The sequence below is a fragment of the Pyrenophora tritici-repentis genome, chromosome 3, assembly GCF_003171515.1.
Source record: "Pyrenophora tritici-repentis strain M4 chromosome 3, whole genome shotgun sequence".
Lineage (NCBI taxonomy): Eukaryota > Fungi > Ascomycota > Dothideomycetes > Pleosporales > Pleosporaceae > Pyrenophora > Pyrenophora tritici-repentis.
In genome coordinates, this window is record NC_089392.1 from 1713882 (window position 1) to 1738748 (window position 24867).

The 24867-nt window shown below is 51.5% G+C and overlaps 7 protein-coding genes across 7 annotated transcripts; 5 read left to right on the top strand and 2 right to left on the bottom strand.

The window, feature by feature from the left end:
- Positions 1-551: 551 nt before the first annotated feature.
- On the top strand, positions 552-1871 carry PtrM4_080240 (uncharacterized protein; the record flags this gene model as incomplete). Its single annotated transcript, XM_001940898.2, has 1 exon — positions 552-1871. One exon carries the CDS (start codon positions 552-554, stop codon positions 1869-1871), a length of 1320 nt encoding a protein of 439 aa, XP_001940933.2.
- Positions 1872-2685: 814 nt separating this feature from the next.
- On the top strand, positions 2686-5457 carry PtrM4_080250 (uncharacterized protein; the record flags this gene model as incomplete). Its single annotated transcript, XM_066106425.1, has 5 exons — positions 2686-2820; positions 2924-3253; positions 3301-3715; positions 3761-4330; positions 4766-5457. 5 exons carry the CDS (start codon positions 2686-2688, stop codon positions 5455-5457), a joined length of 2142 nt encoding a protein of 713 aa, XP_065963363.1.
- Positions 5458-5678: 221 nt separating this feature from the next.
- On the top strand, positions 5679-8210 carry PtrM4_080260 (Dimer-Tnp-hAT domain containing protein; the record flags this gene model as incomplete). The annotated part of the gene is made up of 1 exon (XM_001940899.2): positions 5679-8210. One exon carries the CDS (start codon positions 5679-5681, stop codon positions 8208-8210), a length of 2532 nt encoding a protein of 843 aa, XP_001940934.2.
- Positions 8211-11933: 3723 nt separating this feature from the next.
- On the bottom strand, positions 11934-12264 carry PtrM4_080270 (uncharacterized protein; the record flags this gene model as incomplete). The annotated part of the gene is made up of 2 exons (XM_001940901.2): positions 11934-12002; positions 12064-12264. The coding sequence occupies 2 exons, from the start codon at positions 12262-12264 to the stop codon at positions 11934-11936; spliced, it is 270 nt and encodes an 89-aa protein (XP_001940936.2).
- A 2568-nt stretch (positions 12265-14832) lies between these two features.
- On the bottom strand, positions 14833-18360 carry PtrM4_080280 (PotE, Amino acid transporter; the record flags this gene model as incomplete). Its single annotated transcript, XM_001940902.2, has 1 exon — positions 14833-18360. The coding sequence occupies one exon, from the start codon at positions 18358-18360 to the stop codon at positions 14833-14835; it is 3528 nt and encodes a 1175-aa protein (XP_001940937.2).
- A 1829-nt stretch (positions 18361-20189) lies between these two features.
- Positions 20190-22391, top strand: PtrM4_080290 (DAP2, Dipeptidyl aminopeptidase-acylaminoacyl-peptidase; the record flags this gene model as incomplete). Its single annotated transcript, XM_066106426.1, has 2 exons — positions 20190-20309; positions 20355-22391. 2 exons carry the CDS (start codon positions 20190-20192, stop codon positions 22389-22391), a joined length of 2157 nt encoding a protein of 718 aa, XP_065963364.1.
- An 807-nt stretch (positions 22392-23198) lies between these two features.
- Positions 23199-23800, top strand: PtrM4_080300 (uncharacterized protein; the record flags this gene model as incomplete). The annotated part of the gene is made up of 2 exons (XM_001940904.2): positions 23199-23345; positions 23402-23800. 2 exons carry the CDS (start codon positions 23199-23201, stop codon positions 23798-23800), a joined length of 546 nt encoding a protein of 181 aa, XP_001940939.2.
- Positions 23801-24867: the final 1067 nt, after the last annotated feature.

Below are 24867 nucleotides of genomic sequence, written 5' to 3' on the forward strand. Positions count from 1 at the left end.
CGGCCTTCACTGAGTCTGATCAGAAGATTATCGATTTTTTGCAAGCTTGGGTACTCACCGATCAGTTCACAGGTATGGCCGGCCTCCATGCTGCTTGTGCTAGTCTGGTGTTGGCATCAGAGTGCTATGGTCCTGGTGTGATTCGCGATGCCGGAACCACCGATGAAGCTCTAAGCAGTATCAAGCCAGCCACCGGTTTTTTATTCCTCCAGGAAATCGGGGTACTCCTGCCGCACCAAAACCGCGCAATCTACAATGAACATTTGATGCTGCCTACCGTTCGTCCTACGCGTAACCTGGAATTGCTAAACGAAAAAGCCGAACTTACACGGCGAAATCCCGATTTCCGGGACTCTATGGTGCATCTTCGCCGTGACTGGGGCTCGACGACCATCTACTGCATCGATGATGCTGATGCTCATGAGATTGATGATGGTATATCCATTGAAAGAGTTCAAGGCGCCGACTCTGAATTTTGGATTCATGTACACGTAGCAAACCCAACGGCGTTTTTTGACAAAACGCATACTCTTTCCGGTCTTGCCGCCCACATGACTGAGACAGTCTATACACCAGAGCGATTCTTCCCAATGCTACCAGAATGGGCCAACGAGGAACACTTTAGTCTCAAGCGCAATCGACCTGTCATCACTTTCAGTTCTCGTATCAACCGTACTGGAAATGTGCTGGAAAGAAAGGTGCAACACGGCATGGTTCAAAACGTCGTCAGTATCACTTATTCTCAAGTGGCTAAGCTGTTGGGTGACGATAGCACTGTTGAAACACGAACACTCGTGGTTGGTGGAACTGTTCCTAATCGCAAGCCGCCGAAGCTCCCAAATCTCTCCCCCGGCCAGCTTAAAGACCTGGACGATCTTTACACTGCAGCAAAAGCCTTGTGGGAGGCACGAAAGGCTGCTGGTGGTGTTAGGTTTAGTCCCGGCAACACCAGCGTTCGCGTTTGGGAAAACCCCGCACAAGAGGGGTTGCCATGGAGATCCCCGTCGGTGCAGCAGGCACGTGTCATTCGTGGAGATCCCATCATTCAGTTGACAAACACCATACCCCAGGGCTTCATGCAGCTTGATCTTAGACCCAAGAACATTGTCGAGGAGATGATGCTTCTTGCTTGTCAGACAGCAGCAACATGGTGTGCTGAGCGGCATATTCCCGTCATGTACAGGGGCACTGTCGAACCTCCCTCCGTTGAGGAATTATCGGCAGGAGAGCTCCAAGAACTAATCCAACTACACTATGAGAAACACGGGAAAGTTCCTCTTGATCTTACCGCTCGATGCCAAAAGGCACTAGGCAGAGCTATTGCACATTTCTCTCCTCTGCCACATAAGATCATGGGTGTTCCAAGTTACGTCAAGGTTACTAGTCCGCTCCGACGCTATAGCGACATGATGGCACATTGGCAGATTGAAGCTGCTCTACGGTACGAGGCAGAATCGGGAATGAAGTTTGATGCAACTGCAGCTTCTGCTACTTCCCGAAACCTTCTCCCGTTCTCACTCCGGCAAATGCGAGAGTCCATTGTCACACTCTCGCCCCGAGAACGCATCATCTCGATGGCAAAGCGGGACTCAGTAAACTACTGGTGTGTCCAAGCCTTACTTCGTGCATTCAAATACAAACAAGCACCTCTGCCTGAAACCTTCCGGTTTTGGGTCCAACGTGTCAGAGACGGGCGAGGAGCTTTAGGTCGACTGCCAGAATATGGTCTCACAGCTTACGTAATGGAGGAAAGTGATGTACAGGCTGGCGACGAATGGGACGTGATGCTGGACAGGATGGACTTGTTCTCCAGGACCATCTTCGTGAAACCGGTACGCCTCACAAGCCGCATCAGAGAATATCCTATCTGATCTGCGCATTTCCTCGGCATCATGGGTTTCCAAACAACACGCCTTAGCCCGTCGCTACGAGACGTTTAGATCTGTATTGAGATATGTCTCGCAAACTTATCAGCCTGCAGCAAGAGTGTTTGAGACGCTGAAGACAGACCAGGACTTGACCTAGTTTGCTGATCACGCTAACACGCGCTCATGCAAGCCACTGATCCATCTACATAGGGTACCATCGAGACAGATCTGAGCATGTCAAGATTTTTTGTCTATTTCGTTCTAGAAACCGTTAAGCCGCACGGCAAGCAATCCGGTTCGTCTAGTGTGCACAATTGTATGGACAGGGCAGAGGACCCAAAAGCTCGGGTAAGGAAGGCATCATGCAATGCTTCCGATGGCTTGGCGATATCTTTGTACAACAGCGCTATAAAATTCGACAAGGGTCTTTTTACGCGCAATGCAGCACAACTGATTCGGCACTCTAAAACTTGGTGAAAGCCTAGCAGCATCCTTGGTGACGCCTCTTTTTGTCTCGCCCAATGATTTTTATTCCTGGTCTGTAGGAGTGAGGCTTCAAACTTGCGCTTACTGATCATGGAAGCCGGTCTACGTCGGAAATGCTAATGCCGCTTCTATATGGTAGATCACGGGCTGTCGCAAGTGCTGGGCTAAGGGGAGCGCAAATCGCACGCACAGATTGTGTGGCATTAATCTGTCTGCATAGCGTTCGCCCAGATCGCTACGAGATCCCATGTCAAAACTAAAGTTTCCTTGTTATCCACTCTACCGTTACCTCTTCCAACTTTCGTTCTAGCTACCAGACTCAGGTTCTATGATGGCAGGAGTGCCAAGCAAACAACCTACCACAAAAGAAGACGCTGCGGGTACGAACATCAGCCAGAGGAAGCAACAGCCACAACAGCAGCGCCAGCTTCTCTCGTGTACTAAATGCCGAGAACGCAAAGTCAAGGTAGGTTACCGCTCATAGATCCTGGTACATATTTCAGGTAGAAGGGATACACATCTCTACCCAGAATGAAGATTTACAACTTAAGTAGCTGATCTGTACTTAGTGTGATCGGACAAAGCCATGTTCAGCATGTTGCGTTCGTGGTTCTCCTCGCGACTGTCACTTCATAGCGGAGGACGGCAACTACACCCCAATTCGACAGAGCTATGAACTCCGCAAACTTCGTGCCGAGAACTTGCGACTCAAAGAGAGATTACATTCCTTGAGAATCCCCGTCGATAGCGAAGATGCCGCGCATGCGCAAGCTGTAGATTCGCAATTTGGCGAAAAGCCTCCTTCATGGCATAAGCGGAAGCAACAAAGTTTTCAAGCCTCCGAATCATGTGATAACATTTACTTTGGCTCGCCTGGGTTGGCCACTGTGATCAATGAAGTAGGCAAACCGAATAGTGTCCAGGGCTCAGGCTGACTGAAATCCAGTTTGCGTCCACCAACACAAGTATATCGACGACATTGGCACACGTTATGCCCCAACCTGCAGATATGTTTGCTACGGGAAACTCCTCAACCTATCCTTTTGCGACTATCTTCAGTGCATCACTTGAAGACTGCATACCTCAACTTCTGGGTTGCCTGCCTGCAAAAGACGATATGCTGCGGTATTTGAGTGCTTTCGAAAAACAAGTTTGTACTCAAATACCTGTAGAGATTACTAAAACCGAGGTGGAACGTTTCTTGTCTCGCGCAAAAGAAAATTCCCAGCAATGTCCGGCTATGTTGGGCTTACTGTTGGCGGTCATCGCATTGGGTGCTCAGCACTCGGTCTGGGGCAGGAACAGTGAGAGCTGGGATGCCGATGTAATGAGAGCGGAGACCAGGGCGGGCAATGTCTACAGTAGGTGAGGAGAACACCAGAAGATCAAACCTGACTTGCATCTAGTTGCTGCTGCAATGCAAGCTTTACGATTGGCTTCCTTCATGCACAAGCCGTCTCTGTTGGCTATACAAGTGCTGGTCATGATCGGAAAGTACCTCATCAACAGTGGAAAATACCTGGATGCCTTCACGCTGTTTGGAACGACCATTAGGCTGGCCCACTCTATTGGCCTTCATTGCCACCCCAAATATCTCGACCCTTCACCCTCAACGGCCAGGGACATCACAACAAGGCAAAGAATTTGGTGGTATATGCTACGTGTTGATGAAGAGTTCTCCGTGACGCTGGGACGACCCTTAGGCATAAGTGGAATTGGAACTTGCTGCTGGCCTCAGGAACTCACAACCGACCCAAACATAGTGCGCTTTGGTGAATATATCAATCACTTTACGCTCTTGGCAAGGCAGATACTCAGCAGCGATCGGCTGACAAACCCCCGAATCGATGAGTTCACAGATGCACTCCGGGCACTATCAGAAACACTACCTGAGACACTACGATTCGACAATTTATGGGCCAACTCGGATATTGACCTGCCCCTCGGATCTTGGCCATTGAGTGCCATGGCTGTTGGTATGTTGTGAACCCTGTTATCGTTACTTTGGTCCAATCTCCAAGGAGTTCGTCGCGTATTCCGCCAATACGATCACCACATGGATGCAAAGTCAAATCTATCCTGCTTCAATCATATACAGGACAAAGTAATTACCCTACAGTTTTGCTCACACGTCCCAGTCTACTATTGTAAGATGAATACCTATCTCATCCTACTGAACCGCCAAAGAGTCGAGAAACACACACGTTCTTCTGCTACTTTCGAAAACATAGGCACGATTTCGGCCTTTACAGCTCTGAACCATACCCCTCTGGTTTATCCGTCACCATCAAGGTCAAGACAAGCATCGCTCCGGGGCCGCTCTTTAGTGATCGCTTCATCCGAAGACATTATTTTTGCCTTTTTATTCTTCCACAAAAGGCAACCATTAACACTGGTTGATTGGACCATAGGACAGCAAGCTTTCAATAGCTGCATGATCCTCTTACTCGATGCAATAGAACGCCGGACTATCACATTTGGCTCTTCAAAAGCGGAAGAAGCCTTGCATGTTTTCAGGATACTCAAAGATAACAATGTGCACAAGTTTGCTGGATGTGCGGTTGACAGAATCGAGAAAGGCTTAAAAGAACTACACGACACCGTCACAAAAACCAACAATGACGACCATCATGCAAAATTTCAGCAAGGGAACAACATCATATTCTCGGGAGCCGCACAAAATAAGGCAGAGTCAGGCTCGGGTGGTGTGGAGACAGTGATGGGTCGCACTGGGATGCTACTGATCGAAGGCGCGGGTTTGCAAGCCTTCGTAAAAGAAGAGTTTTCTCCTACTATCTGGGGTCCGCCTTGTCTTGCGAGAGATTCCAAGGGCGAACTTTATACGTCATCATACCACAGCGAAGCCATACAGACATCGGAGTTGAAGGCGGAGACCATACTTGTCAACGAGCGAGCCGGCTCGCTCAGCTCGCTCGGCTTGGACGTTTTGACCAAGCCGAATGAGCTGAGCGCGCAGTGCGCGCTTGCAAGCCGAGCGAGCTTAGGGATAGGCGCTCGCTCAGTCAGCTTGCTTAGCTTGGTTGGATGGGGCGGTTGGAAACTTGGGGCTGAAGGACTTGGTGGAGGGGCAATCTCACGATGATTTTTAGGTGTAGTGCGTAAGTTCGAAACCTAGTTATAACCTAAAATACACTCTTTTTTGCTATATTTCTAGCAAATAAGCTACTAAATTTCCGGCTAACGGCCTGGCAACAATATTCTCCTTCTGCGACACTTCACTTACTACTTATCACCCACCACACTCACCTATACTCCATCAACGCGTCTCTATTTGCAGCTATTATCTACCTCGCCGTTGCTATAATGCCAGCAAAAAGAACACGCGTTAATGCTCTAGAAATCGCGACAACTTCGAAGCGCCCTAGAGTCGCAGCGCGTCATCGCGGGACTGCCAGCCAACCTGTGCTAGTCGATACTCGGCCATTCTCACCATCTCCACCTCCTCCACCGCTGTCGCCGCGTCAAGCTCTCGTCGCCGCGCCACAAGCACCAAATTTTGAAGCGACCCTCCGAGAGTCGCGCGCCGAAGAGACAATCATCCCACCACCTGAGGGCAGCGAGCATGCCACTGTTGCAGCTTCAGGAGCAGCTAGCGAGGCTGTCGACGAGGGTTTCGTATGGGTAGAGGACAAATACGACGGCTTTAATTGGAGTCGCTACCCAAAGCACTGCAAGCCGCCCACATCACTTTCGAACCGAGCAAGCTGGGTATACAGCCATGGCTATCGCATCGCCTTGCGCAGCAACGTCGCAAAAGTCACGTGGATCTGCCACTATTGCTATAAGCACAAGTTCACTACTGTTGGCCGTGGCATACATGACGTCTCGCAGTCTCCATCAGCGCCAGCACGTCATCTCGGAGAAGACAAGAAAGGTCATGGCTTGAAGCCTCCAAGTAAGCGCACTACCGTCGCTCCTCGGAAAGAAACTCTCCTCGAACGCGCCCTTCAGAAGGGCTGCTCTCAGGCTGTTGCCAACGAGCTTACCAACTTCAATATACAAGAGTTTAGGCTTGCGGCCGTTACCTGGCTCGTCGAAAACAACCTCCCACTCTTACAATTCGAATCATCGTCTTTTCGCAATATGATACAATTAGCTAGCGTAGAGGCAGAACGAGCCCTGTGGGCATCTCATAACAGCGTCTCACGATACGTTATACGCCTGTACAACTACCTGTTACCAAAGGTTGTCGCAAGCCTTTCAGAATCAATGAGCAAAGTCCATATAAGCTTTGACGGATGGACGACAAAAGGTGGCAAGCGCGGTTACTTAGGTATCGTCGCCCACTACGTTGATAGCTCTGGCGAGCTCAGGGACTTGCCTATTGCGCTCCCACAACTGACAGGTGCCCACACCGGCGAGGCCATGGCTGAGGTCGTGATGGCAATATTCAAGCAGTTCGAAATCACTGTGGGCAAGCTCGGTTACTTCGTCCTCGACAACGCACATAACAACAACACCACGATCAACACTCTCGCCTTGCAGATGGGCTTCAGCGCTACCGAGCGTCGCCTTCGCTGCGGTCCTCATACGCTTAATCTCATTGGCCAGATGCTACTCTGGGGTGAGGAGAAAGAGTCCTACGACAACGAGGAGACTGAGCGCGTGAACGAAGCTGAGAACATGGCTACTTGGCGAGGCGATGGACCATTAGGAGTGCTTCTCGCGGTTATCAACTACATCAAAACACCACAACAGTACGCTCTTTTTGAGAAGTATCAGAAGCTCGCTATTAGGGACCAGCCTGTCAACGCGCCAACAGAACAGCACAAAATCAAGGAGCCCGTCAAGCCAGTTGTTACTCGCTGGAACTCTTACGTTTCGTGTTTTGAGCGCGCTGTTGAGTTGCAATTAGCGGTTAATGGGTACGCCAACTACCATATTCAGAAGATTGAAACTGAAGACGCGTACGCCCGAAGTCGTAACAACAAGCTGCCTGCAGCGCCGGATTGGATGAGGTCTGATGGGATCAATGCCCATGACTGGCAGGTGATTGCTGAGTATATTGATGTGCTCAGGCCACTGAAACAAGCTACAAAACGGCTTGAAGGCCGCGGCAAAAGCGGTGCTTTTGGAGCAATCGCTGAGGTTATTCCAGTATTTGAATACTTACTTGGAGTCTATGAGGACCGCTTGCAAAGCTATGAAGACGTCATTCACGATGAGCATACAGAGTCACCCAAAGACCACCTTGCTATCAACCTCCGCGCTGCCCTAGTTAAAGCCCGCGAGTACTACAACAAGCTCGACCTCTCGCCAGCTTACTATGCTGCTACAATCCTTCATCCTCGCTACAAAAGCTACCTTGACGCAGCGTGGGCGGATAAGCCTGATTGGCTAGAGAGCAGCAACCGCAAGTTTCAACATTTGTGGGCGGAGTACAAAAGCTTACCGAAGCCGCGCTTACGCCCCAAAGTCAGGCACAATGATATAGACGACGCTATCAACAGCTTTATTGAGCCTGCAGGGCTTACGGAGAACGAGGAGGATGAATATGAGGCTTGGAAACGCAGCGAACCGATCGCTAGCGAGGGCGTCGACCCTATAAAATACTGGGTAGGACTCCGCGATCGCTACCCCAGCCTTAGCAAATTTGCTATCGACATGCTATCAATCCCAGGCTCAAGCTGTGAGTGTGAGCGCTTATTCAGCGAGCTGGGTGACCTCCTCGAGCCCCGTCGGCGCAGCATTTCTCCGCAACTTCTAGCAGCAATACAGTGCGATCGACGATGGATAAGAGCTGGATTTGGCAGTGGTGAGGTGCCTGTAAAGGAGGCTATCAGCGATGAGGAGATGGACGCGAAATACGGTGTACATAAGTGGGATATTAGCTGAGAAACTCAACACCAAGGTTTCTATATAACTTTCCTAATCGGGACTGAGCCCATCAAGCCGAGCGAGCTGACAGCCCTGTTTCAGCCAATCCGAGCGAGCCGAGCGAGCTGCTGGCCTCCGCTCAATTGGCTGAGCAAGCCAATTGGCTGAGCTCGCTCAGCTTGCTCATTGACATCTGTGGCGGAGACATCCAACGAACACTCTCAGTCTCTCCAATCTCTACAGATTGATGAGGACTCGAATTTTCGCAACCCGAAGATGACCCTGCGATGCGATTCAGAACGATTGGTGCATCCACATGGTTACACGGCGTCAACATCGTCTACCGACAGACTGGAACCCCACGAGAAATATGAAACTATGACAAGCGAACACCATGGGTGGCAAACTAGCCGAGGTCAGGGAGGAGCTGAACCGCTTCATTTGCACAGCCAGTCAAATGAGACGGATGGACGGGGCTATAGTGGTTGGCAGTACTACGGGTCCCCGAACGCATGTAGTGGGAAGGAGCACCATATGGACCTACTCCGCACCTCTATTGACGCACAGCAAAACGGACAAGCAGCTCAGAGACACAATTCTTGTCCTGCACTTCCGCAGCCAGTCGCATGTCCCCCCCACTTACGCCCAACGCAATCTTCTCCCAACAGTGCTCAGGCAGGTCCAGAGCCCCAGCTGGTGTCTCCGTACTTCTACTCCCAGGCTCATCCACAACAGACCCAGCTACAACAAAGCCAATATATGGAACATAGCTTTTCCAAGACAGACTCACTCTTTCGGCACGCAATAAGTACACCAGTGTCAAGCATCGCAGAGGTATCAAGGGACACTTCAACAGTTTGTGGAAGTCCCCGGTGGCAGCAGGAACAGACTCTTTATCCCGTCTTCACCCAGCTATATGATATAGGTATTCCATCCGCGTCGAATGTGGCCATGAACATGGAGGAGTGGCAGCATGAGTGGTAAAGGTGAAGTAGATATGATCACAGGTTGATGAAGACGGAACAGTGGACTCTCTCAAACCAATATCTCGGTACTGTCAAAATACAAAACCAGTCATAGGACTCTTATCCTAGTTTTGATTGAAACGATATCTGCAGTCGCTCGCACCTGCTTCTCGGTACAAGCTAATGTCGTCATGTCTTAGTCAGCAACAAAACGGTCAGCCCCTACAGCAGCACCGCTTTTCTGACAGCTCCCTCGCTCTTCTCCATCTGTGCGCCACGATCTATCGTCGATCTCAACGCCTTTCACAGGTAAGGCATAAGTTCAATTGCCTCCGCCCGCTATATTACATCATGCCACCCGCCACCTTGGTTTCGGTGGCGGCTGCCAATACATGTTCCGCCGGGTACTACAGCCTTGTCTCTGTCTTCACTTGATCGGACTGTATCGGGGATCAGCCGCCCTGTTTTCAAGGCGGAGAAACGAAATCAAGTTCTGATGATTATACCCGGTCGTTTCGGCACCTTCTCACAGTGAGGGACGCGGTAAGCTATCTTTTAGATCCGTCTCTCTTAACACCCACTTCATGTACCCGACGCTTCATGTGCCTGCATAAACTCAGAGAATTGCGCGTCCCGAAAATCTGGGTGACAAGCGGCCGGAGGCGAAGTCTAGACTCAAACACCACAAGGGGAAGCAGGTCATACGGGTAACTGCGTGGCACGTCGTACAAGACCAAGCACATCATCAAGGAAGCTGCAATGAACTCTGCACTTTGCATTGTGGCACTGCAGTTACACTAAAACTTTATAGTCTTCGGAGGCGCTGCGAGGCGTCATATACTCCAGTCGTCATTGTTGGTATCATCAGTGGGTGCCTGCATGGGTCTGTACATCTAGTGGGTGGCGTTTGCGACGAGGTTGACTTAACGTACCGCCTACGCTTTGAGCCTCACTTTCAAGGTTCTTCGGTGCGGCATCCGGCATGAGAGATTGACCTTATGGTTTATGATGATCAAATCTGCAGTTTTCGCGACCACCGTTTTGCTGCAGCCAATACTTTGTTCTCACTACATGATCGCAGCACCATGCATAGGCGGAGAACGGCTGAATCGTATCCACCTAGACCAAAGCACTCTCGGGGATCTTACTGCCTCAACAATGGATAGGCATTTTCGAAACAAGTACTCCGCCGAATGCTTTTGTCCGCGTCTCCGCACAACCTGGGGTAACCCACTATAACTCGGAGATGCGAAGTGAAACCCCACAGAGTCACGGAGAAAGACGCTTCCAAACTCCGATTGCATAATCGTAAACCAAACTGTAAAACATGTGTCACACTCGTTTTCTCCCAGCCATTGATTCTGGTGCTCATAACACCCGTCAAAGGTGTCAGCTTACTCCGGTTTATATCCACCCATCGCTCAGAACTAGTTTACCGACTGCGCAGTTTCCAGATGCCGCCCCCATATCTCCTCCTTTCATAGACGGCAGAACCAGTATACCGGGAGCACTAGAGTTACATGACTCGGCGCGCATATACCAGTAAAGCAATTACCAAGAAAGCATATGATATGATTACTGCATATTTGGTATGCAGCTAACGAGTAACGTCGCGTCCTACGCACCCCATGATCTATCATTTACGACATGGGGATAACGAACCATTAGCTCTTAATGGCTGGAACGTAGGTTGGCGAGCTCAACTGCAGGTCTCAGGAAATGCGATACTAGATTGATCGGGAGCGTTTGCATAAACGCGGTTTGCCAATACACTGCTTTAGGTACGCTCTAATCACTCTCAGCAACTCCTAGCTAAATAATATTCACTAGTAGCCCAATGCAAGAACAATTTTGTTCACTAATCCAAACATTCCCTTGCATCGATGGGAAACCCACCACCTATCGCATCCATGTCTCGGGAATACCGCAGTTTTTGTTTCCACGGCCGCCATCTCCCAAAACCATGGCCCGGGATGAGACATGCACGTGGAATTTAACTGGACTACTTACATTCTTATCTGATGTTCCGATCCCAAATACCCGCACTCGGCTCGGATAGAAGGGTGTGGATGTTGAAACATGGATTCCGGCCTGTATGGCTCGGATGCATAATGGGAAGCTTCGTAACGGACTCTCGGGCCATGCATAGTAATCGACATGGTAAGTGATCATCACAAAGATTGGAAAAGTGAGTTGCAGTCGTATGATATATTACAATCAATGACTTGCAGAGTCGATCAATTGACATCCAGTCCGAGGAACCTGTTCCAAACTCTCTGTCATCGCTTCTGTGAGTTTCAGATATATCTTTGAAGAATGGGGAAAATAAGATAGCTCAAGAGCAAGGAATAAAGCTTACTTCAACTGAAGCCGAATGTAGAATGATACCAGAACATGTGAAGAGAAGTGGTGATCGTAGTTTCAGCGAAAGCTATCTAATGTCCGTGATACCTAGGCAGCAATGCTGATATGATGGTGATGATGATGCCACTACCAATGCTGACATTGATGATAATAGTGATAGTGAAGGACCTGGGGTATATGCCAAGATAGCAGTTCAAGCCAAAAGAGAGAAAAAACGCCCTCCCCGAATCACCCAGTCTACGCATCCCGACGATAAAGCAAAAGTTTGCAATGGCGCCCAATCGCGAAAACCAAACTTGTTGAAAGACCTCCGCTCGCTTGGTCGCGCCTACGGTTAAAAAAAAATAGGCGAACCCGGACAATGCTGGGAAAGAGACGACCAAAGCCCATTTTGTCCCAGATACACATCAAATTACTCCTGCAGTTGATGCGTCGGACAAGCGCCTCTTCCCTTTTTATCCCACCACTCTTTGATACACGACTGTGAGTCGCGTTAGCGGAACGTTCACCAATGTTGAAGTGATAAGTGAATATGTACATACCTCATGAAACTTGCACCAGCAAACCAGCCTGGCCATCTTATCGCCTGCTTCAAAGTCTTCTAGACAAATTGTACATTCGGCCTGTCTGCCTTCGTCGTCGATGCAATCTTTCTCTGTAGCTACATAAGGAAACATGCCGCGTGCGGCATGGCTCATGCGACTCTGATTGCTTGCTCCCTCGCCGTTGCCAGCACTGCTCATACCACGGGTGCGCTGGTTGGGTAGACTTGCTGAGGTGACTTGTGCGAGGGCTGCAGTTGGGCCGGGGGAGGCTGAGTGAAGAGCAATGCACTCTTGGATGTGTTGGGTGCGCTCTGTGTCGTCATTGTTGGGGCCCTTGGGTGGAAGTTCTTCGCCGCAGATGGGGCATTCGTCTTCTTCGGCAACCTGACGTCGAGGCCGAGGTGGTTGTGCCCGTTGAGGCTGGAGTGGAGGTGGGACAGGGGTATATGGGGATTGTCCAAACGTGCTAGAACCTGTGAATGATCCGTAGCCATAATTTGATCGGCTTTGAGTATTACGGGGCCGGTTACTGGCTATTGTTTGTGAGATCAGTGGGGCGCGGTGATGCGGATATTGCTGTTGAGCTGCGGAAGGTGGCAGCGGTGGCAGACGCCTTTCACCAATATTAGAGTTGCCATGGTAGCTTACTCTCCTGCTCTGATCATTCGAAGGATCACGTCCACCATGTATTTGCGCCTGACCCGCGAATTGAGATGTTCCTTGTACACTCGAAGCTGACCTATGTGCTCGGGGGTGCGGTGGTGGTTGCGGACGGGAAATGTATGGCGAGCGCGCCGTAGGCGGGAATTGGCCTGGATAACGAGATGCGCGAGCGGGTGTGTCGTATTGTGGTGGTGGACTAAAGTTTGGGTCTGGTACACATGGGTTGCAAACGCGGACTTCCTCGCCTCCACCTAGCGCGGGATTGCGGAACGGGCCGAAGTTTGACATGGCATTCTCATCATCACTCGTCAGATCGATATAGTTGGTGATGCTCTCGGACGGTGGGTGAACGATAAATTGCCTGGGTATAGTAATGCGATGGGGGGAGCACGAAGCGCACACGACTCTTCCACATTTCCTGTTCTCGTTGATTAGCAAACAGTTCGCACAGGGTATGGCATGTGAAGATGCGTCTACACACCTGCAATGATGCCTTCTAAGTAAGAATGTAAAGGGTTTCTTGCACACCGGACACTGGGTGACCTCACTGTCCGGTTGCCATGGCGGCAGTACAATATCACTCTGCCTTCTCGGAGCCGCAATATTCGCCTGTGTTGGGATGGATGGCGTTGGTGGTAGGGCTCGAACAGCCGGCGGCGAGTCGAGAAGTATAGGATTCGCGATTGTGGCTCCCGTGTTTTCTGAATGCATCCTTATGCTCGATGGTCGTCTCATGGGAGAGTCGGCCGTTGTCAAACGTCGTTTGCGGTCAGAGCTGCTCGGGGGTGACGAATCGGCATGCGGTGGGGGACGTGTTGGAAGGGTATATCGCGAAGAAGAGGGGTTTGCGCGATCTTCAGAGGCGGTAGTGGGGGTCGATATGCTGGATGTGGGTGGCTGGTTGGTACTGATATCGGTACCCTCCCTTAGAAAGTCCATCCACGTTTCGCGGTCCTGAGCCAAAAAATGTGAGGCAACGACACCCTGTGAATGGTGTCTGGAGTTGCTCCCGATCCTGGCCTCGCGGGCCCGTTCTGTGTTGCTAATCGATACGTCATGCTGGCTCCCGTAGGCATGGGAGTTGTGCATATACGGCCCGCTCGGGCGTGGATTGGCATTCGGAGTCATTTCGACGGATCTGTGCCTGGCTGGCGCACTCGGTGATGCAAATCAATCCTTAACAGGGCCTCCACGCGACAATATAATAGGTGAATGAGGCACAGCCAGCGTGATGGCGAGGGCGAGGGGTCGTTCTTCGTAGAGAAGGTCGGCCGGCTCACGGCAACATGCCGCCACTGGCACGTTCTTGTACGTCGCGTACAAGCTTTAGTAATACAACAGAGTGTATAACGCTGCCCATTCAATCAGTCCCGTATCAGACATCTGGCCTTGTCACGTTCACTTACCTATCAGTAGCGCTGCGTTGCGGTGTAAAGGCCGGAGGTGGGTGGGTCTCGCGCGTCGGCTCGGGCGAGGGGACTTTCCAACCACTTTCCTGCACAGCTCGTGAAAATGGGCTGTTGAATATAGCACAGAAGCAAAACACTAGCTGCAGTCACGCATTCGAAAAAGGTCAGACAATATGCGCAGGCTACACTCCAGATTCCAGAAAGAAGAGAGAGCGTCAGCTTCGACGGTACATGGATGGTTTGAATGCCTCAGGCGTCACTTATCGTCGCTATCTTAGCCGTTTCACGCGACCAACTGCGCCACGACTTAGCCTCTTACGGAAACACCCATGGGCGGACCGATGTCCCCATTCCACCAAATCTTCTCAGCCCCTCACATCTTAGTCAACTATGGCACGAGACAGGTTCACATGTCCTGTATAGTTTGAGTTCGCTTCAGATTACTATTTTACGTTGCCAGCAGCGCCAGCCTCCTCATCCTGCTATATATATATATGAAAAACTGAATGTCCGTGTCTACCTAGGTCGCAAGAGCACGCCGCTCATATCACCTACCAAACGCCGCGAGTTCGCTTTTGAACAAATGTACAGTAAGAGACTCGTAAATGCACCTTTAGCGCCAAAATCAAAACTACAAAGGAAACATGTGACTGTGCAGGTCGTGTGCCGACCAAAAGATTACAGGCGGCAGCCTTCATCTACGGTGACTGCGTCCACTATGTTGTGTGCTTCCACTACGGCTGCGATCCACAATCTCTGCAGAAGCTTCGAGGTGACTTCCAGCGTCGTAGCCGTCACTTTGAACACTATCCTTGGTCACATGATGTTGGACGAAGCCAGTACTGAGTGGCCGCTCGGCCGTTGCGCCAATCCTCGGCGGTGCATTGAGCTCACTCATACCGTCATTACGATATGTACTTGATGCTGACGAGTGCGCAGGAGAACGTTCGGGTGACGGCTCGGTAGATCCGAATGGAAGGCGGATAGGCAGCCCTCCAGGTCCAGATGGTTGCAAGTGTTGACTTTGACTTTGACGCGATGACCGATACGGATTTGTTGTTAGTGTAGAGCCATCTATGACAGTTGATAGTCGTTCTGGGAGCATTGCAGCTTCAGTTGAATTGGTACGTCGAGAGTTCTTGCGCGGCAGTGAAGGTGCTCGACTTGGACCATCTGGGGCGTGAGTAGCTCGGGAAGCGCGCGACCCAATTCTACTGGGAAGCTCGATTCCACCAAAACTTTCGATGGGCCCCAAGGCCGGTGCAGTAGGAGACACACGGTGAGCCGGGTCGTAAAGGTCTTCGTCGTCGCTACTACTACTCGGCTCACTATCAGACGAGTGCCGCCTCTCACCAGCTAAGACAGCGGCCGATGCCACACCCGAGCCCCCTGATATCTTTCTAGTCTGAGGCGGTGAGTCGGGACTATCGCGGTAGGGCTCCGATGCAGGTTCTGGCGTTTCTCTGTCCTCTTCCACAGCCACCATCTGTGGTGGCATGCGCGTACTCCTGACCACTTCGAAACCTTTGCTCTTCTCCTTCTTTCTTCCGCCCATGAGGTTCAGACTCCTGAACCAACCAGTAGCAGATGAGACAGGGCTCATGGGATCAGCAGGTCCGGTCTTGAGCTTTCGCGTAGGTTGAGAAGATAACGCAGGGCCGCGGAGTCCATAGTAGAAATCCGACTCTCGCACCGAGTAATCCGTGTTGATATTCTTCCTATCTAGGTTCGAGTCGGAATCGTCGCGATTTACTCTTAGATAGGCTGGAGCCGGAGTGCTAGAGTTCCGTGAGGGGCCTTCACCGGCAAGCATGGCTGGAGGATCCAAATGGTCAGAGTAGGGAGCATCGGCAATGTCAGCACTTCCGACAGGGGCTTTGCCTGGAGCACCAGAACCCATTGAGTCCGTGGTATACTTGCGAGGACGTGGCGGACGGTAATAAGGATCCACAGCATCCATGGCGCCCATTGTCGGCCTTCGGGAGCTATGGCCCGACGAACCACCAAGGAAATTGAATGGCACGGCTCCAGGAGCTGGACTGACATTAGCGTAATCACCCTGGCTGAACCCTTCGAATCCAACACTTGCACGCTGGCTATCTCGGTCGTAGGGCCCATTCAAAAGGACAGCCGAGCTAGCAGAAAGGCTCCGGGATCGGCTATCCATGAGTTGAATGCTCTTGTGTTCATCATGGGCGAGCATCGCAGCATTGGAATTGAGGCTGCTCCTAGCGTGACGATGAACGTTCCGTTTGGACAGTTGCCTTTTTCCGAAAACAGTGGTAAGACCACCTCTTTGATCACCACCAGCACCGCTGAGCCTCGCGGAGACTTCGATGATGGTCTGGAGAGCGTTCAGGAAGAAGCCAAACACCAAGACGACAGCGTGAAGAAGTAGAATGATGTATCCAATCCAACCTTTGGGTGCCTCGCCGACGTCGAGAGTGGGTACGAAGGCGACCGAAAGCAGGATACAAGTAAGTCGTATAGTCGCGAAGAAGGTATGATAAGCGTTCATCGAAGTGTTGGACTGGAATGGGCGGAACGCGTGTAAAGTCAAGATTAGGATTACTTCGCATATAGCAAGTATGATAATTTGGGCGATGCCAGAAGGCTGGATGGCGCCGATAGCGATGCCACGCATGATGGTTAGCAAAACAGGAATAAAAGCAAAGGGTGCAGCATCGTCAGAGTATGTGTTGTAAAGTGGGCCGTACATCAAGACGGTCGGTAGGTCGTCAAACAGGTGGGCTCGGGGGCGGGTGGTGAAGATGAACCAGAAAATCCAGGAAGCCACTACGGCGAAGAGAATCAGCATGATGACGGCTGTAGCCACGACGGATGCTGACGAGCGTGGAGCTACGACGAGCTGGAACAAGGACAAGGCTATTATGGGAAGCATAAAGTAGTTGTAGATGACACGGATAATGTTGCCAGCCGTGAATGCCCAGTTCTTCCCCGTCAAGTCGCCGTCCTGCGTGTTAGTCAGCCAGCGCGAGAGCCAGCGCATAATGAAACCGAGCTGTGTGAGGCAGACCACGCAGGCGATGAGCACAAGCAGGAAAATGGCCATGCATGCCCAAATGTCGCGCTCCTCTGTAAATCCAACATATTGGCCGAGACGGGTAAGACCGTAGGTGCCATTGACAAAGTAGATGCCATCGACGAGACTTTGGGATCCATTACCCTCGCTGACGAAGCTCTGATTGAACAGGAGGATTGACCAGCTGGCCTGGCTCACCACTGGCTGGTAGAAGCCAGGGTAATTGAGGCTCAGACTGCCAGACAGGACAATGAATTGTATGTACTGCAGGCAGTCTCCAAATCCGGGCGTGACCAAGCGCAACAAGTCCTCGTCTCGGCCATAATTGCTCGTCCAGCGGAAAATGTTCGAGGTTCCCCATGGGCAGCATATAGCTGCAAATACTGTTGCAATCGCCACGAGCGCAAGCACGGCAGCAGGGAGGTAGCGGATCGCATTCGAGATTGTGTCTCCGAGGTCTGGTGTGATATTGGTAGAGACACAACCGAGAGCCTGTGCATTCTCGTTGCCAGAGACGATGCGTAGTGTCGAGGCCCAGGTAGAAAAGGCATATGAAGTGTCGAACGTGTGTGCTACGCTGACTGCTGGCATGGTCCAGTATTCGCTCGCATTTCCCCCAAAGGCAGGCGCCACCGGGCAGCTTGTGTTGAGGACATTTTGGCAAAACTGGCTCGGGGGAGCGTTCCAGGCGGTGTAGGATAGCACGGCATTGTTCCAAAACAGGGTGGTATACTTGTTATGGTTCTTGTCCAGATCGACAATCTTGCCGAACGTCTTGTTGGGGTCCTTCCAATTGTCATCATCAAGGGGCGGGTAGTCGCCTAGCTGCGCCTGTCCGGTGACATTTCCATAGACGGTGACGTTCAATCGGTGGTCCGGGCTAAATTCAGCCCACACGTATTTCGGAGTGAAGCGGAGGTAGGGCGTCTGCTTTCCGTCGGCGAGGTAGACGCGCGTAAGGCAGTCATGGAAGTTTACAAAGACGGCGCTGGCGAGCGGCAGGAGTGAGGCGACGGCGAGGAGAAGGACGAGGGGCGAGAAGGGAATCACGGCGGGTAGGGTCCATGGTTTCCTGCGCGATCGCGGCGGTGTCTGTGTGGGCTGGACGGGGGGGATCTCGAGCTGGCCGGTGTTGGGTAAGCCTGGGGCGCCATTGCGCAGTGTGGTGACGGCCATCATGACGTCCGCGTCCTCATGTTCGCCCTCCAACTCGCTGTCCAATGCAGTCTTGACTTGTGCGTGGTGTGGCGCCAATTGGGTCACTCGTTCGTAGGCCGGTGGTATGCGCCGGGTCGATGGCGGATGGGCGTGGGCGGGGAGGCGGCAAACGTCAAACAGGAAACGGATGGTTTGGGTGAAGGACACGATGTCTAGGAGACGGCAAGCGGTTTGTTCGTAGCGAGGGCGCAGCTGAGCAGCGTAGCACAGCGGGCGAGGATAAGCCTGTTGCGCGTGAAACAGGCGTCAGAGGGAAACCACGACGATGAGCTGGCAGGGGCGAATGGCGGGCCCGGCTCGATCAGCAGCGGCCGTGCATGAAGTAGGGAATTGAAATAGTAAAAGTGGATTAATAGCGAATGTAAGAAATGAAGCAGGTCAAGTCGGAGAGGGTTGAGTGACCCGGACAGCTGGTACTAAAACTCCTGAGGCGAATGTTTAGCGGTGGCAGTGGGGTGTGCGGACAAGACCCCAAGGCAGAAGAATACGCTAGCCTCGTATACGGGTGCACGACGCCCTCCTTTGCTGCTGACTCGAAGCCTTGTTTGTTGGCTGCGGAGGCGGGAGAGTGAGAGTGCGCCGGGAGTGACTTGGTTCAAGTTGGTTGCGAAGATGAAAGGCTGTCAAACGCAGCTGGCGAGCAAGGCGAGCAATGCGGCATCCTCGTCTTACAAGGTGCACTATGACCCAGCATCTGGCACAAAACGTCATGGCCATGCGGCTAGAGACAGCTGGGTGAAGGGAAAGAGGAAGGCCTTGTACACTTGCCGACGCGCCCCAAACGGTGTGGGTGCGCACATTAACTTATTGGGCGCCCTGCTCGTATCTTCAACACCAGTAACCAATGTCAAAATACGGGGGCGCAATGCCATGCGACTGCCAGCCGCTTCATCGAGGGTACCTATACCCGCGACGATGATTGCTGGTGTCGAAACGGCCAGGTGCAACACTGCAACGACTAACTGCAGATCAACCACCTCAGCCTGCCCGGCTCCCGGTTGACGTGATGGCCTTGCCTGGCCAGTGGCGCAGCGGGCGGCCTAAATTTAGCCTACTAGACGGCCATCACTTGTTTCATCGTCGCGTGCGCATGCATTTGGCTGCATGCATTTCAACCTCATCAGCAATTCACTATTCGCAGTCTGATCTCTGGCCATTGCTCCGTCATGACCACGTTGCGTTGGGATTACCCATGTATGTCTTGGAATGTTGGAATCCCGTACGTACTTGTGTAATCTCGTCTTACTTAACTACATGTGACAAGTCCGATTAGTCACCCATCCACGCTCTCTGAGTTTGGCACGCTAAAGACGGTGTTCCGTCCCGTCTTTGCTACCAACAAAACAAACGGCCATGATGCCGCTATAATCTATTGTATACTGATACCGCGTCTGAGAGCGCCATGCCTTGTTCCGTAGCTGTAGCCTTGGCAATCCCTCCCGCCCCGGCTACCCGTATCTCCAGTCAAAGTCAAGCCCCATCTGGAAGGTCGCCATGCCCGCAAATGCGCGGCGCGGAGGAGTCCACTCGTATCTGCCATACCATCGTCCAGAATGAACAAGTCCAACGTTTGCCCAGAATTCGGCTCCACACAAGTTTGGTCAAGACCCAAAAAGCTTTCTTGGCACTAGCCAATGGGGCAGGTGCCAGTCTCTTGGCATCGATTATCATGAAAACAATCCGCTGCTCTGCCCACAATCGGCGCCCATATAACAGCCCATTGCCGCTGATATGCTGTTGCGAGAGTCGAATCGGTACTTCCAACATCTCCTCTCAAGAAACAAGAGAAGATGGCAATGAAGACAGCCTTCTTGGCCGCCGGCCTTTGGCTGGGGTCCGCTCATGCTATCACTGTCGAGGGCATGCTTGCCGCGCCTCGTAGAAGTACAGGCAGTCTCAGTCCCAAGGGAGTAAGTTGGCGAACCACCACTCGCCTCTATATTCTGACATGACAGGATCGAGCACTGTTCTCCGAGACAAAGTTCAACTGGACGACGGAAAAAGCCAGCACGGCTTGGTACTTCCTGGATACTGAATCCGGCAATGTCACAAAGGCTCCATTTGGTAGTGACGCTTCCGAAGTCGTCTGGGTTGGTGATACCGAGGACAGCATTCTTTACGTCAATGCTAGTAACGCAGAAATTCCAGGAGGCGTGACACTTTACACTGCTGATTTGAGTGGCGATTCTTTCGAACCAAAACTAGTAGCATCTCTGCATGCGCCTCTCTCAGGAATCAAGGCTGTGAAAACAGACTCTGGAATCAACTTTGTGGGCAACTGCCTGGCCTATGAGAGTAACGGCACCGCATACAATCCTGAGCTCGTCTCCGCCCCAAAAAGCTCGGGACGTCTGTATGATGCCAACATGGTACGCCACTGGAACTACTACATCACAGCTGAGCGCGTCGCCGTCTTCAGCGGGGTCTTGAACGGTGGCAATGGCAGCTACTCGTATGCTGGCGAGCTCAAGAATCTCCTCTGGGGGATGAACTACACCATCACCCGTCCGGAGAGCCCTGTCCAAGGGTCCTCGAGCGATCCAGGTGATTATGATTTGGCTCCGGATGGCAGCATGGTGGCCTTCCGTACCAAATCTCCAGACCTTCCCAAGGCCAACTACACCGCCAGTTACATCTACGTTGTTCCTTTTGATGGCTCTGCGGTTGCCGTCCCCATCAATGGCCCAGAAACTACTGCTCCCCAGACTGCTCAAGGTGCGTCAGGCGCGCCGGTATGGTCGCATGATAGCAGTAAAGTCGCCTACACGCAGCAAGATGGTATCGACTACGAATCCGACAAGTACAAGCTCTATGTTGCCGATATGGATGGCATGAACAGTCAGGTTCGCTCGGTTGCAGAGGACTGGGACTCTAGCCCGACAGGTCTTAAATGGAGCTCAGACGACGCCAACCTTTGGGTAACATCCGAACTACATGCTTCTGTTCGATTGTGGGCTGTACCGCAAGATGCTGCAGCCGACTTCAAACCAACAAACATCACCGGTCCGGAGACGGTTCTTTCCGATTTCGATATCTTGAAAGATGGCAGCGCCTTCGTCTCGGCAGCCGCTAGCTGGACCAGTCGCATGTTTTACAAGCAGAAGCCCGGTGCGGAGAAGAAGGTCCTTTTTAGCGCCAACCATGTCGATCCAGAACTCGACGGCCTAACCTCAGACTCCGTATCGAATTTCTGGGTCAAAAACGATGACGGAGATGATATCCAAACCTTTGTCTTCTACCCCACTGGCTTTGACCCGAAAAAGAAGTACCCTCTCGCTTTCATCATCCACGGTGGCCCACAATCCACTCAGGGTGACAACTGGAGTGTCAGATGGAACCTGAGACTTTGGGCAGACCAGGGCTTCGTGGTTACAGCGACTCAGTTTACTGGATCACCATCCTACAGTCAAGCCTTCACCGACAAGATCCAAGCAAACTGGGGCGGTACTCCGTACACTGATCTGGTCAAGGTCTTCGAGCATCTCCGCGACAATGTGGACTACATTGATACTGACCGTGCTATCGCCGCCGGCGCGTCTTTCGGCTGCTACATGACAAACTGGATTCAGGGCCATGATCTCGGTCGCGAGTTCAAAGCGCTCGTCTGCCATGATGGAAAGATCAACCAAGTCGGCTCCTACGCTACTGACGAACTCTGGTTCATCCAGCGCGACAACAACGGAACCGTGTGGAACGAGCGTGCCAACTACGAACTCTGGGATCCTCTTGCCCACTTCGCCAATGCCAGCACCCCTCAGTTTGTAATCCACAACGATCTCGATTACCGCGTTGTACAAGCGGAAGGCTTCCAGACTTTCAATATTCTGCAAAGCCTAGGCGTGCCATCGCGCTTTTTGCACTTCCCAGATGAGGGACATTGGGTCACCAAGAGGCAAAACAGTCTGTTGTGGCACAACTCCATCTTCAACTGGATCAGGTACTGGGTTGGTCTCGATGACGAGCTCATGATGGATGGCGTCATTACCCAGTAGTTTTCCTTAACCTATAGCGACCTTCGTCTAAGGATGCGATCCACTTGGTAATAGAATCAATAGAAGTCATTAGCTTAGTCGCGAAACGTACCAAGTAATGTTCACATACCATTCACACCGGCTCTAATCCAACAAAATGTTTCACGTATTTCGAAGTCTGAGCCAATTTCCTCTCTATTGTTGTCATCTGAAAATGAACCAATACTTCTGTGTTATCAACCAGGAACTTCATTTCTTATACAACGAATTGCACCTAAATACCGGGTACTCGCAGTCGAAGGGTCTATTTTTGCCTGGGGTTGCAACTATCCCCTAGGCGTATATCGGAGATAATTGTGGGCCGGGATATAAGAGGTTAGTGTCGTGTATACGTCAGGGTGAGCGGTAAGTTCTGGTCTACTAAGGTCGTGGTATCAAAGTATGCTTCAAATCAAGCTTTCATTCATGCATGCGAATTTTGTGACGAGTTGTCAATATTTTGAATCCGACTTCACTTAGTGTATCTGTACCTCATGAAAGCTCATACTACTGCATCGTATCGTGGACTTCATGATTATTTCTAGGTCACCAACTATTCCTTAAGCCTAGCTTCCATCTCATCTTCCCCAACAACCGGAGCATTCGGGTTCGGGGTTCGAGAACATGTTCCCCGTCGACTTCACCACTACATTTCAAAATCCTCGGTGAAGCGGCCACCACACCTGATATAACGCGCATATCGTTTCCTATCAAACGAAATTTCTTCTACTGAGTCTCATCGCAATAATCGCAAAGGTACAAGCGTTCGCGACGTGGCTACTCGCCACCATGAACTCACCCAAGCCCATTGACCCACAATGGTTGTCGGACACGCTCACACCGTACCTCCGCTACGCCTTCAGTCATGCGCTGCGCAGTAATGCTAGGATCAAGCCTTATATTCAACGCGCTGCTAATGCCTGCAAAAACAACCTTGTACGTGTTGTCTCATGCTTGGTCGCACCGCCCGTGTGGCGCTGACGTGATAACAGAACACCCCGGGTCAAGATAGCGATGCACAATTTGAGCACGTTTTGCAAACGGTTGAGCGCCGCTGCCGGGGTCTCCCTGTGCAAACAAACGTGATAACAGATAATCTGGAGGCTCTGGCGCAGTTTCTCATTGGGAGGGCGCAAGTAAAGGGACCGTATGAGCTGCCAGATCTTGGTACTCCAGGTGGTGGCGATAGGTTTGGAGGTAAGAGTGCAGGTGAATTCCTGTTCTTTCAGTTTGACGTTCTCTCACTTGTGGCTGTTTTCCCTAGAGCTATGAATATCACTCACATTCTGAGCATGTTTGTTGAGAATATTCCGGTCACCTGTCACGAGGACGCTAAGTCACATGACCCACACCGCTCTATATTAGCCGAGCTTTGTATAGTTAGCAATTGACACACTTACATGCCATGACTGAGAGAGTCATTCTTTCTCAACAGGTTATGAGCCCGGCTTACGCGCTTGCGTGTGCATTGTGAGTGTCCGGAGTGTCGTTTCTTCGATATGGGCAGCAAGCTGGTATATGCGTGTCTACGCCAGAACAACCCAGGAGGTCGTCGCCTTCTATATTCTAAGACACTGGGTCGTCGCCCTGGCTGCCGCGAAGGGTATTAAGTCCTGAAGACACTGGGCCGTCGCCCTGGCTACCGCGAAGGGTATTAAGTCCGAAGAAAAATGGACTATCGTCCGGAGAAGCTGGGAGCGTCTCGAAGATACCTTGGGCGAGTTATACCCAATTCCGACGCGCGAGTCGAAGAGAGCAATGGTTGCTCTATCCCTTTTCAACCAACCTTTTGACAACGATTCGAATACCTACCTACCGACGGTAACCATCGATTCTTCCGAAAACAACTCGAATTGCCTGCCTATCGATAGTAACCTTTCGAGACCTTCTTTTTAAACTAGTAGCTACAGTTCGACAGCTACTTTCAATTCCTTAAACTCGAAAACCTACCGTTTGACGGTGCTCGAAGTTTTTTTACTCTCTCGAACGCTACCCACCTACCCCACCCGATTTCTCGATCGATTTTTATCTTCTTTCCAAAGGATTTCGTTAAATAAACGCAAAGAAGCAAAGGCTTATATAACGATGGGGGAGAATAAGGGTGTTAGGGTCTGGAGCCCTGAATAGGACACAGACAAGGAGGCAGGAGCGGAGGAACGGAGCGGGGACAACAAGAGAGGAGAGCGTACATAGCTAGAGTACTGGGAGTACTAAGCTAGGGGAGCGCTAGGATAGAGGAGAGCGTACACAGCTAGAGTACTGGGAGTACCAAGCTGGGGAGCGCTGGGACAGAGGAGAGCGTACACAGCTAGAGTACTGGGAGTACCAAGCTGAGGGAGCGCTGACTCTCACGTAGGAGTCGAGGGAGAGTCGGTATGTTGGTGATATCGATTCTACCTTGATTTTCAAACGCGAAAATTCTCTCGACCTTCTTTCTCGACCTTCTTTCTCGACCTTC